The sequence below is a fragment of the Hakea prostrata genome, chromosome 11 (genome assembly GCF_041222555.1).
Source record: "Hakea prostrata isolate BN-2017 chromosome 11, UWA_Hpros_2, whole genome shotgun sequence".
NCBI classification, from domain to species: Eukaryota; Viridiplantae; Streptophyta; class Magnoliopsida; order Proteales; family Proteaceae; genus Hakea; species Hakea prostrata.
The window spans coordinates 14873220-14885795 of record NC_142610.1 but is presented as its reverse complement, the minus strand read 5'-3'; the positions used below and the strand labels follow the sequence as shown (position 1 = coordinate 14885795).

At 35.6% G+C, this 12576-nt stretch overlaps 1 protein-coding gene and 1 pseudogene across 2 annotated transcripts; both read left to right on the top strand.

Annotated features, from left to right (window-relative positions):
- Positions 1-3191: 3191 nt before the first annotated feature.
- LOC149000314 (acetylornithine deacetylase-like) lies at positions 3192-4827 on the top strand (annotated as a pseudogene).
- Positions 4828-6338: 1511 nt separating this feature from the next.
- Positions 6339-11146, top strand: LOC149000313 (acetylornithine deacetylase-like). 2 transcript variants are annotated; one of them, XM_089139821.1, is made up of 11 exons: positions 6339-6541; positions 6805-6961; positions 7204-7448; positions 7578-7686; positions 8789-8927; positions 9090-9147; positions 9233-9250; positions 9364-9486; positions 9647-9803; positions 9887-9920; positions 10635-11146. In XM_089139821.1, the coding sequence occupies exons 1-11, from the start codon at positions 6417-6419 to the stop codon at positions 10745-10747; spliced, it is 1278 nt and encodes a 425-aa protein (XP_088995947.1). In that variant the 5' UTR covers positions 6339-6416; the 3' UTR covers positions 10748-11146. The 2 variants fall into 2 exon arrangements, with proteins under 2 accessions (XP_088995947.1, XP_088995946.1); XM_089139820.1 differs by having other exon boundaries at positions 6464-6961; positions 10635-11140.
- The last annotated feature ends 1430 nt before the right edge of the window (positions 11147-12576 follow it).

Here is a 12576-nt window from a genome sequence, read left to right as displayed (position 1 = left end):
CAAATTTGGCTATAAATTTACACATCTGACGGATATCGAATTCAAATTCAAACGACATGTTTAATAATCAGATTTGAATTCATATATTGTCATATCCGAGTCAAATTCGCTTAGTTTACATCCCTAAAAAAGATTAGTGAGAGTGATTTATGTTGTGTTACTTTTAACATAGTGGGGTTTGTTTGGTTGGAACTAATTAACTTGTAAGGTACCTCGTCTTTATTTTTTTTATTTTTTATTGGAAAATTTAGACTGTCCTCCAACAATCTATTTTTTGTGCATGCTAACTTTTTTTGTTTTTTTTTTTTTTGAGGTTCATCCGCATGGATCTTACCACTCTATTAACCCTGCATTGACTGAATGCTCACATTGTTACTAAATGAATGCAGTATTATGAAGTGGATAATCTTTAAACTAATTCTCCAACTTAAACTTGTAAAATATAATGTTGCCCTATGCGAAGTTGCTCATGCGTGGTCTAAAAAAATAGACAATTTTTTTTTTCTATTTCAAAATTAAGAATCCCTAGTTCCACTTCCAATTAAGATTAAATTTTGAATTTAAAAAAATAAATAAATCCTTTTTTGCTTGCTTTATCATTTATACACTTTTAACTGTTTTGCTTTTTTTTTTTTCACCATATCCTCCATTACCACCATCACTTTCTCCCTGCTTCAACATTCTCTTTTAACTCAGAAGAGGTTAGTTTTACCAGATTAAATGAAATGTAAAAAAAAGTTCAGTGAATTTAGAATGTAGTGCATTAAAGACAGGAATGACCCTTTGCAAATATATCATCTAAATTCAACAACAAGAAATGCCTAAAAGGTTACCCATATCAAGATTGATTATTAACAATTTTCCATCCCCAGTGCTCCAATCTTGGTTTGAAAAATTAGCTTTATCTGATTCCGCATTAGTGGAAACAGGTAATGGAACTTCAAATTATGGTTGTAAGTGTTTCTAGTTGAATGAATATCTTTTTCTTATAAAAAAAAAAATTTTGATTATTGATTAATTAACGCCTTTTCATTGAAACAATAAGAATCAACAAATTTAAATCCACTATAACTCATTTCTCGCTTGCAATAACCATAGCTTTCCCCTGCAACTTTTTCAGTCACAATTGAATTTCTTTTACTTTAATTGAACTGATGATGTGGATAAGATGATTAGATGCAGAGTTATTCAGATTCCTTTTGTCAGAGGTTGTCAAGATGGGAAAAACATAAAGGTGTTTCGGGTAGTTGCTTATTATTCTAAGACCTCCGTGTGTAAGCTCTAAGTTTGTAAGGTTTCTTGTACGTAGAGATTACAATCCAAAACATGGAGCCGCTTGCTTCACTTTCGGACAAATTGATAAGTCGGGCATTTCCGGCCCATCAAGTGAAGAGATTACAATCACAAATTACATGGAGCCCTGGGCACGGGGCCCCGAGTAATTTTCGAACAAATTGATAAGTAAAATATTTTTCCCGCGAACCGGTAGCGGCCCAAAAATAAAGTCATATGATCTAACTCTATGGGACCCCCTTGGTAAGGTTTCGTGGTCAAGAGCCCTCCAAGGGAGACCTTCGACTCACAGAATTGGTGAGAGTCTCAAATTAAGGAGCGATGGCCTCTGTGTATGTTCCACTGTTCAATCCGCGATGATTGATGATGAACGTATATAACGCTAAAAATCGTATCATACTTTTAAAAATTAAAACAATCATTTTTGTAATTTGTGGTCAAGAGCCTTCAAGGGAGAGGGTAATTTATTTAGAACTTAAACAATAAGAGCAATGGCCTTGTGTATGTTCCACTGTTCAATCATGATTGGAAATGTTAAATTCTATTTACTTTTATTAATTAAAATAACATTTTTTGTGTGCAAGAGTAATTAATTTAAATTTAAACCCCTAATTAGAGAAAACATCCTTCAAATAAGCAAAACTAACAAACCCACATCCTGATTGGGGCTCGTTGGCCATCTAGTTGCAACTTGTCGAGTCCCATTCAAGCCAAGTGAGGGCTTTGCTTATATTAATCGGCCTGTAATGCCTCCCTTCATTTGCTTCTACCACAAGCAAACTAACATAATTCACATCCTTCAATTGGAACAAACCGATTGAAACAAAAGCCAACATTTCCTTTGTAAATGTAAACCTATTTTTGTCTAATCTAAACATTTCATTAGTTTACTCCTATATCTCGATGATTATGTAGAATAGAACAAAAGTTCCATAACATATTCCAACAATAGATGAAGTACCCTAAATAATCTGTAACAATCTGCAATTTATAGTCCATAAATTGAAAATAATATACAAATAATGTATTTACTTTATTCTGTTTTATTAGGCAGAGCATCAAGCAGCCACAGTCTGCAAAATCCTTTCTTTGCGTTTTCGCACTCGGAATTGCATCCCCTTATATGGATTTTTACCAAGAATAAAAAACATATATAGAATTTTAAGTTTTTTATTTAAGGATTGCAAAATAGAAATCCAATATTTAAAATGTGAAAGCTATGGATTCTATAGAACTAAATTAATGTCCCAACACTAAATGAATTTGTATATAGTATATTCAAGAACATGGAATTTTTGGAAGTATCCAGAGGGTTGGGATTTGGGAATGTAACATATTTTTCTAAAAAAAAAGAAGAGAAGAATGTAACATGTTTTCTCTATTATAAATTAAAAAATGGAGGCACCCACACAATGGACAAGCAATTCTCCAGAAGCGTTAGTACAGAGAGTCTAATATAAATTTTGTCTTCCAAAAAACAGGAAGAAGAAAAAAAATTCCATCGGCACCACATTTTAGAAATCTGCTATTGCTGACAAGCAATTTCTGTTGCTTATAATTAAAATGCTCACAGAAGGAAGAAGATACAAAGAAGAAAAAAAGAAATTTTATTTCATGATCAGAATTCAGCAGAGATTTTCTCCAAGTTACAATTTAGATGTATTAGTTTCCTCCCAAATCTTAATAATCTAACAACAGAAGCTGAGTTAGTAGTTTAAACCATTTGATGTTTTTTTGTGGATAGAATCTCTTACCACAGAAAGAGCTAAGATCTCAGCATCACCCATGAGTTCAATGAGGCATTCATATGATTTTTTTTATGCAGTGAAGGCTTCACTGTGTTCACTGCATTTTATACGTAAAGCAAGTTCATTCGTGGAGATTTTAATATATTTGTAATGGGTTCTGTGAAAGAATTACTGGGTCAGCTTGACAAGGATTCATACGTTTCCCTCCTCTCTAAGCTCATCGGAGAATCAAAATATGTTCAGAACAACCCACCAGACTTGATTCCTGAAGAGGACAGAGTAGCTAAACATGTTTTGGATGTTCTCCTTCCTTACAGCACCACCAATGGTGAAGGAACCTCGATTGTGAATCATGTCAGCTATGTTGAGGGCAGAGGAAACATTATTATTGAACACCCAGGAACAGTTTCAGGCAAGATCTTATCCTTCGTTGGTTGTCACTTGGACGTTGTCACTGCTGATCCTGATGAATGGGTACATTTCTTCTCGGTTTTGATATTTTTCTGCAATGATTTCTTCTGGGATTTTAGCTTAATTTTCTTCATTTTGAAGCTGCCCATTTCAAGTTTCTTTTCAAATTTGTTCTGCATCATTATTTCAGCTTGTAGAATGACACTTTTTATTCTCTCTCAGTAGAAGTTCAATTGATTTCAGGTAAGTAATGAAAATTTCTGTATCATGATATTGTTTCTGTTTCAGGATTTTGATCCTTTCTCCTTGAGCATTGATGGAGATAAACTACAAGGCCGTGGAACAACTGATTGTTCATAGGTATTGGGTTGATTCTGCAGACAAGCAACCTTGCATTGGCACTGGTAGTATGCTAGCATGGAGGCTTAGAACAACCGGCAAGCTTTTCCATAGTGGAATGCCTGACAAGGTGCTCTTGCTACCCTATTTCTGCAGCTTCAGTGACCAACATTTTCTGTATGTGTCTCTATGGAAAGAGGAGTTCATTTATTTGGTTTTATAGGTTTCAATGTGTAAAGAACAGAGAAGATGTAAGACAAATAAATATATCATTGACACTCGAAATATAGAAACTAATGCTGCCCTGTATACAGGCTATTAATCCATTGGAGTTATCCATGGAAGCACTCAAAGTGATTCAGCTGCAATTTTACAAGGATTACCCTCACCATTCTAAAGAACAGGTCTACAAGTTCTCAATACCATCAACTATGAAACCAACTCAGTGGATCTGTAAGTCATCTGCTACTCAAGTTTATGCATCATGCTAACATCAAAGAATTGCTGATAACAAATAAATCCCCTCCCTCAAAAGTAATATTATTGGTAAGATCAGAATGAAAAGAAAAGAAAAAAATCAACCATGTATTTCTAAGATTCTCTAATATATGTTTGATGGATCTCAAATCCAGGTGGTGGAATAAATCAGATCCCCTATGAGTGTACAATCTCAGGAGATGCCAGGTTTGTCTTCTTCCTGCATCTATAATGGCTATAATGTCATTGATCAGATTTCATTACTGACTTCATGAGTCTTTCTGTGTTGCAGGGTAACTCCTTTCTACGAGTAAATAGACTAAATCCCACTTCTTTTTTGTTTTGATTGAGAGAGAAAGAGATGATTCTGATTTCAGTTCTCTAATAGGTAACACTTTCCAGTATAATGGACGTGAAAAAGATGTTGGAGGCTTATGTTGATGACATTAATGCCAACACAGAGAAGCTAGACACATGAGGTCCAGTTTCAAAATATGTACTCCCAGAGGAAAATATCAGGGGAAAATCCATTTACAGGTCACATTGGTCAATTGATTGATGCGACCTGTAAATGAATTTCTACAATTTGATGTGATGTTGGGACATTTGTCACACATCTACAAGGAAATGGATGGTACTTGATATTAGGGCATTTTAGTCATAATATAGTGTATTAAATAACTTTGGGGGCATTTTAGTCTCTCCAAATTTGAAATTTGAATACATTTAATGTACACTGGGGGACCACACGTAAAAATCTCAAAAAACAAAAATCAAGATGCACCTAAGTTGGTCTAGACGATTTTCAGTTATAAAAAAAATGGATGGATAGGAACAACGATGCGAATCACCTCCTTATCATGGGAGAACAATTTGCTCTTCTAATGCTTGTCATCCATATAACTAACCTGTGAGTCATGTGGGTTCCTACTCTGATTTATTTTGTCCCCTATTATGTAATTGAGAAACTTGAGGATCTTACATTGTTCTCCCCCGACCTTAAAGTAGCTCAGACCCAAGGAGTCGAATCCTAGACAATTGTTAATTTAATGGGATCACACGAATTGAAGGTCTAGATTTGACTCCACAAACCCCCAAACGTTGGAAAACTTGATCTCTTCTCTTTTTTTTTTCATAAAAGTAAAAGAAAATAAACAGTAAATTGCACCAGAACCCAGGTCTATAAACAGTTCAGATTCGGCTCGGATGCACCAATATCCGAATTCGAATCCGATTAGCAAAACCGCTATCCGAATCTAAATCCGAATCTGGCAAAAATTTAGAGAATACATCCGAATTCGAATCCAGAACTTTATCGGATATCCGATAATAATCTGATCCAATAAACTATCCGATTATTGATTGGTAATTGTCATTTTTTTATTTTTTTTATTCTCGATTTACAATTTCCGGTTATCGATTACCGGAATCCGAATTCGATTATCTTCCATTTTTTGTGAAAAATGTTTAATACTTTACTCTAACCGGATAATTTTTTATTTCTGATTAACGGTTTTCGAATCCGAATACCGATTTCCGAATCTGATTATCATCAATTTTCAAAGAAAAAAATGTTGAATAGTTTACTCTATCCGGATAATTTTTTATTCGGATATTATCCTATCCGATAAGCAATTATTCGAATCCGGTTTCTTAACGGACGGATACGGATATATTTCGGTAATAAAATTTTTGGATACAAACACCCTTAAACAAATACAAATGCGAATTGAGAGGTAGATTTCGACTATCCATTTACAAATCTACCAGCACCTTAAAATAGAAGTCTTAAAGCACTAACAACCCACTTTATGTTTGAAAAACATACACATCCCAAAATTGAATTTTTATTGGACACCTTAGTACCATTTGTCACTGAAACCCTTAAAAATAAGGACCTAAACCAAAACCCCCGGCGGCAAAAGGGGCGGAACCATGTTCACACAGCCAGAGGTCTTTGTTGACCACCAGAAGAGTCTGCTCCATCAAAATGGAGACGTGCCTCCATCACTTCCCTTCCTCGTTTGTTTATGTGTACAGTCATTTTATCAAACGGCCATTATAGTTTGAACCCCCTAATTTCGTTATGTGAACAGAATCTTCTTCTTTTGGTAGTAATGTGAATAGAATCTCCAATCCATAGGATCGATGGTCACTGTCAGTTGCCTTGGAACATTTACAAATAAAAACTCAACTTCCAAGCTTCACGTCTGCCTTCATTGCATTTTACACGTAAAGCAAGTTATTCACGCACAGTGGCACAGGTTTAAAGGGTTTGTTTCTAAACTCTCTTCTTCCTACGCACAAAGCTTTTTTTCGTAGTTTTGGTTCCAAAAAGGGTCCTTCGTGGAGATTTTGATCTGTCCGCAATGGGTTCTGTGAAAGAATTACTGGGTCAACTCGACAAGGATTCATACGTTTCTCTCCTCTCTAAGCTCATCGGAGAATCAAAATTTGTTCAGAACAACCCACCAGAGTTGATTCCTGAAGAGGACAGAGTAGCTAAACACGTTTTGAATGTTCTCCTTCCTTACAGCACCACCACTGGTGGAGGACCCTTGATCGTGAATCATGTCACCTACGTTGAGGGCAGAGGAAACATTATTATTGAATACCCAGGAACCGTTCCAGGCAAGATCTTGTCCTTCGTTGGTTGTCACATGGACGTAGTCACTGCTAACCCAGATGAATGGGTACATTTTCTTCTCTTTTTTGATCTTTCTCTGCAATGATTTCTTTTGGGTTTTTCGCTTTATTTTCTTCATTTTGAAGGTACCCATTTCAACTATTTCTCAGATTCTTCTTCTAGAAATGACATCTTTTTTTCTCTTAGTAGAGGTTTGGATTACTGATTTTTTAGGATTAAATCACAGAACTCAATTAATTTCTGGTGAATCATTGAAAATTTTTGTATCATGATGTGTTTCTGTTTCAGGATTTTGATCCTTTCTCCTTGAGTATTGATGGGGACAAACTACGAGGCCGTGGAACAACTGATTGTTTGGGTCATGTTGCTCTTGTGACCGAACTAATGCTGAAACTGGGGCAAACAAAGCCAAAGTTGAAGTCGAGTGTGGTTGCAGTCTTCATAGCGAGTGAAGAGAATTCATCAATTTCAGGAATTGGCGTGGATGAGCTTGTCAAACATGGGTTGCTTGATAATCTCAAACAAGGTCCTTTGTGAGTAATTCACATTCCCTGTTCTATGAGAAAACAATTATGGTATAGTGTAGCATTTTCTTTTCTTTTTCTGGGTAAAAGGCTTATGGGGTATGATTGATTTTTGGGAATTTCTGGTTTTGCACATAGATATTGGGTTGATACTGCAGACAAACAACCTTGCATTGGCACTGCTGGTATGCTAGCATGGACACTTAGAACAACCGGCAAGCTTTTCCATAGTGGTCTACCTGACAAGGTGCTCTTGCTACCCTCTTTCTGTAACTTCAGTTACCAACATTTCCTTTCTTGTCTCAACAAGTAATACATGAGAAATAATAGATACTGACACCACCTCAGAAAAGGTGAATGCCATAAAATAAGCTTAAGAGTCTAAAATGAAAGGATTTTCTGAAGAACAAAAAGATATAACCAAATGCTGGATGAGCTGTTGTCAGTTTCTCCTCCTTTCCTTTTTGGCCGAGCATAGATTTATTTATGCTAAAGCATCATCCTGGATGTGTTACATCTTCTGTTTGATAAACTCAGGTTCTGATTGAATCCAAGTTATGGCTACATGGTAGGAAAAATCTGATATTGGTTACATGTTATTGACTGACTTATTTGAAATTGTTTAAGGAACTTGTATGGTTGACCATACTGCTCTAATAAATTTCCTCTGTAACCATGAATTTCAGTTAATCAGAAATATACCTGATTTCAATGCTCAAAAGTTTCTAAAAGTATTTGCTCTTTTTCTTTTTCTTTTTTTCCTAGTATTATTGTACAATTTTTAGATTTTCAGTTTTAAGATTTGGTGGAAAATTTTCAGCATGTGTTCTAGTTTCCTTCATGTATGACAGTATTTCTGTCTTATATAATTTAATTTAGTTAATTTTGGAATCATTTCTCATCTGTGGCCTCTAGATACAAAGAAATCCTAGGTAAGAAGCCACTGGCAACTGCTGATAAAAAATGTAAAGGTTAACTGCACATCAACATCAGTGTTCTAGCATGATTAAGTAAACCTTAACAGCCATTTCATCCCCATATTAAGACTATTATTTTGGCCATATCTGACCTGTGGATATTTTGTTCCGGTTCCCGGTTACTCTCTCATATTCTGTTCCCCCAAACCCCTTCCACCTGTATTTGTCTTTTCGTTCTTTTATCACCTTTCGTATTTCATGTGCAAACTCTGTCCCCATGGAAGAGGAGCTAATTTATATGGTTTTACTCAATGTGTAAAGAACAGAGTAGATGTAACACAAATAAATATATCATTTACAGCTAAAATGGAAATATAAAAAGCATGTGATTGTTCCTTCTTCTTCATAACTAAGTGCTGCCTGGCAATACAGGCTATCAATCCTTTGGAGTTATCCATGGAAGCACTTAAAGTGATTCAGCTGCAATTTTACAAGGATTTCCCTCCCCATCCCAAAGAACAGGTCTACAAGTTCTCAGTACCATCAACTATGAAACCAACTCAGTGGATCTGTAAGTCATCTGCTACTCAAGTTTATGCATGCTAACATCACGGAGTCATTAATAACAAATAAACCCCCTCCCTTAAAAGTAATATCATCAGTAACAACAGAATGAAAAAAATCATCAACCATGTATTCTAACATTATCTAATGTCTATTTGATGTATCACAGATCCAGCTGGTGGAGTAAATCAGATTCCCTATGAGAGTACAATCTCAGGAGATGTCAGGTTTTTCTTCTTCCTGCATCTATAATGACTTTAGTATCATTGGTGAGATTTCATAACTGATTTCATGAGCCCTTCTGTTTTGCAGGTTAACTCCTTTCTACGAGTAAGTAGACTACCTACTGTACCCCCTCCCCCCAACCCCACTTTTTTTCCCATTGAGAGAGATAGAGTGAGTGTGATGCTGATTCTAATTCTTTATCTGGTAACACTTTCCAGTATAAAGGACGTGAAAAAGAAGTTGGAGGCTTATGTGGATGACATTAATGCCAACATAGAAAAGCTAGACACAAGAGGTCCTGTTTCAAAATATGTCCTCCCACAGGAAAATATCAGGGGAAGGTGTGTTGGTTAATATCTTGTAGTCAAAAGCTTAGTTATGAAGATTAAGCAGCATTCTATTTTCAGAATGCTTCTTGATCTTAAAAAAAGGTTTGGTATGTGCATGCTAGGCTGTATCTTTGTGTACTTCAATGTTTGATGTGTTCTGGCATTTCTGCAGACTAACAATCAGTTTTGACGAAGATATAATGTCTGGAGTTGCTTGTAATCTTGATTCTCGTGGCTTCCATGTGTTGTGTAAAGCAACTGAAGAAGTGGTTGGCTATGTAAAGCCTTACTCAATCACTGGGAGTTTGCCATTGATTAAAGAATTGCAGGTTTGACTTTGATCTTTTCCTGTGAAGATGCCTTTTGGTGTGCTAATCCTTTAAATTGATTCAAACCTGTTGTTGAATGACAGGATGAAGGCTTCGATGTTCAAACTATCGGATATGGTAATGATATTTTCCTATCTTCTTTAGATATGGGATCTGGATTTTGTTTTAGCTGAACTGTGGAATTCATGTTTACAAAATGAACACTGCAGGGTGAAAATTTGCTCTGGTAGAATTATCTAAATATCTTCATAAAATTGAAACTTCAATAGACCTAATCTGTTCATGTTGTTGAGAATATGGTTTAGCAGGGATTATGCTTTTATAAAGGAAAAAAATAACGATAGTTTAGGGCTCAGCCAACAAATCCTTGTTAGTAAGAGAAGAAAAACTGAGCTGTCTATGAAAACTCTATTCACTTACCATTCTCTTTTTTTTCCTTTATACCCATGTAGATGACTTAGAAAACACAATAAAAAGAAGATTAAAGATGATAATACATGTATAGAATGTCCTAGAGATTGTCAGGTTGAGAACAAAGAAGCATGAAATAAATCCCTTTAATGAGTTTTCTTGGTACAGGAGGAGAGATTGATTATGGACTGGCCTGGCTGAGATCCAAGTTATCCCATTATAAGCAATCTTTCCAAGAATAGAACTGGATTCCTCCATATAAAACATGAATGAACCTTTATTTTTGTGTCAATAGCCTGAAAACAATTTGAAGGCCTCCTTAGTATTGTAATTTGTCCATATTACTGAATTCTCTGTATCAAAATTACCTACAATAAAGCCACTTATCAAAATTCTTTTGAACATGTTTTGTGTATCCAGGCTTGACAGCAACATACCATGCAAACAATGAATACTGCCTTCTCAGTGATATGTGCCAAGGCTATGAGGTTTTTGCAAGCATCATCTCTCAATTAGAAGATGATACAAGCTAGAAGCATATCCACCACTCTAAGAGTGCTCTCACTTATCATCCTTCGAGCAGTGTTAAATGATACATTCATCTAAGCTTGATTCCTCCATCATTGTATTGATTTCCAAGTGTGTTAACCTGTTTTTCATACATTGATAACTTGTTCCATCGTATCCTCTTTTGTTGCTTTCCTTCACTGGTACTGAAGGCTTTGTCTACAAATCTATTTGTTGAAAATACTGTTCAGTGTTAAGTTATGTTCATACCAATGCAATGGTTACATCAACAGTGGCTCAGAGAACTTGGCCCTTCAATTTTTCATGTGAACAACTCACATCTGATGAGACTTTTCATTGATTTTGCTAATCACTGAGTTGCAGCAATCAATGACAAGTTCTGAGACAGCCATTTGAGGTGTTACTTGTCATATTCCACAAAGACCTAGGATGAGCTCCTAGTCAACCTTCTATCATTTCAGCCATACTCAACTTTAATGGGCTTAGTTCCTTGGAAAGGTTCATCAAGGTATACACAAGGAGTGAGAGGCTAGAATTTGGGTCCAAGAGAGGAGCCCCTCCTTCCTGATTTTTTGAAATTTCCTCTGGCCCTATTTCCATGTTTGAAATATCATTAATTGGCCCCTCGATTGGAGAAAAATTTTAACGGCAAAGACAATGGGTAGAAAAGTCATTGTGTTTTTGTTTAGCAACCATTTTGCTTGAACTAAAACAGCTTGTTGTTTGATTCAGCAAGCCTGCGACATGCATTTTTGGGGTTTTTGGGCTTTCTAACCATGCCTAAGTCCATTTGAGCCTTTCTAACATGTTCTAGGTCTATCTAAAGCTAGATCAGACATGATGCATGAGTGTGCAATGTTACTAGTGTATCATAGCATTCTTAATTCACTTGGTCATCTTGAGTTTGGTTGGTACTTGTCCTTGATCTCCAAGTCTTCATGTGGTCTTTAAACTTCGAGTCTATTCACTTTGGCTCGGTTGTTGAACTTTTAATTTGTTTGGCCTTTGATTCATGTTTTTATCCCATCCAAATCTTGATCTGAGAACAACTAAAACTACTGGTATAGAAAATAACTCCCCCCCCCCCCCCGGATGTAGTCACGGTGCATATAAGCTGGCTCAGGCAAACCTCAATTCTAACAATTAAAAAAAAAATCTACTCAATGATAATGTAATTTAAATAAAACAATTGGCAAACCTCAGTTCTAACAATTAAAAAAATATATATACTCAATGATAATTTAATTTAAATAAATCAATTTGAATTTTCTTTAATTTACCTAATCTACTTATGAACTATTTCATTAAATCAAATCATAGATGAAACTCCAAAATTTACAGAAAGTTGGTAAGAAATTTTTAGAAACTCACTTCACAGATATGGTGCTTGCTATGAGCATGTGAGGATCATGTGAATCAGCTACTTCGAACAATTATATTTCTGCCAATGCCCAAATGCTGAACTTGTGAAGACGGTTGTGGGTCAGTATGGGCAGGCCCACTAGATCGCTGATGGACTGGCCAGCTTGGTGGGCTTGTTTTTGTTCTTAAGCCCATTGTTTACCTAAAGCAAATTGGGCCTGTGGTATCCATTCCACTATAAGGCTTAGAACACTCTACCCAAAGAAGGAAATAAAATTTAAAAAAAAAAAAGAGAGGAGGTTATAACACATTTTAAGGTGATAAAATCAATGTTTGGTATTCACTCTCTTTCTTGGAATGTGCCAAAGAACAAAGCCAATTCTAGTCTCTTGCCAAAATGTCAAGAAAGAAGAAAAGGTAAAAGATCTTTAGTTTTAATTCTTTTTTATCTCAATCATAGCTTATTGATTTT

Bases quoted from the DNA above. Each gene is read 5' to 3' on its own strand.
- LOC149000313 (XM_089139820.1), top strand. From the start codon at position 6,638: ATGGGTTCTGTGAAAGAATTACTGGGTCAACTCGACAAGGATTCATAC. The intron at 6,962-7,203 runs GTACATTTTCTT...TTTCTGTTTCAG, and splicing joins CTGCTAACCCAGATGAATGG to GATTTTGATCCTTTCTCCTT. The intron at 9,487-9,646 runs GTGTGTTGGTTA...GCATTTCTGCAG, and splicing joins CAGGAAAATATCAGGGGAAG to ACTAACAATCAGTTTTGACG.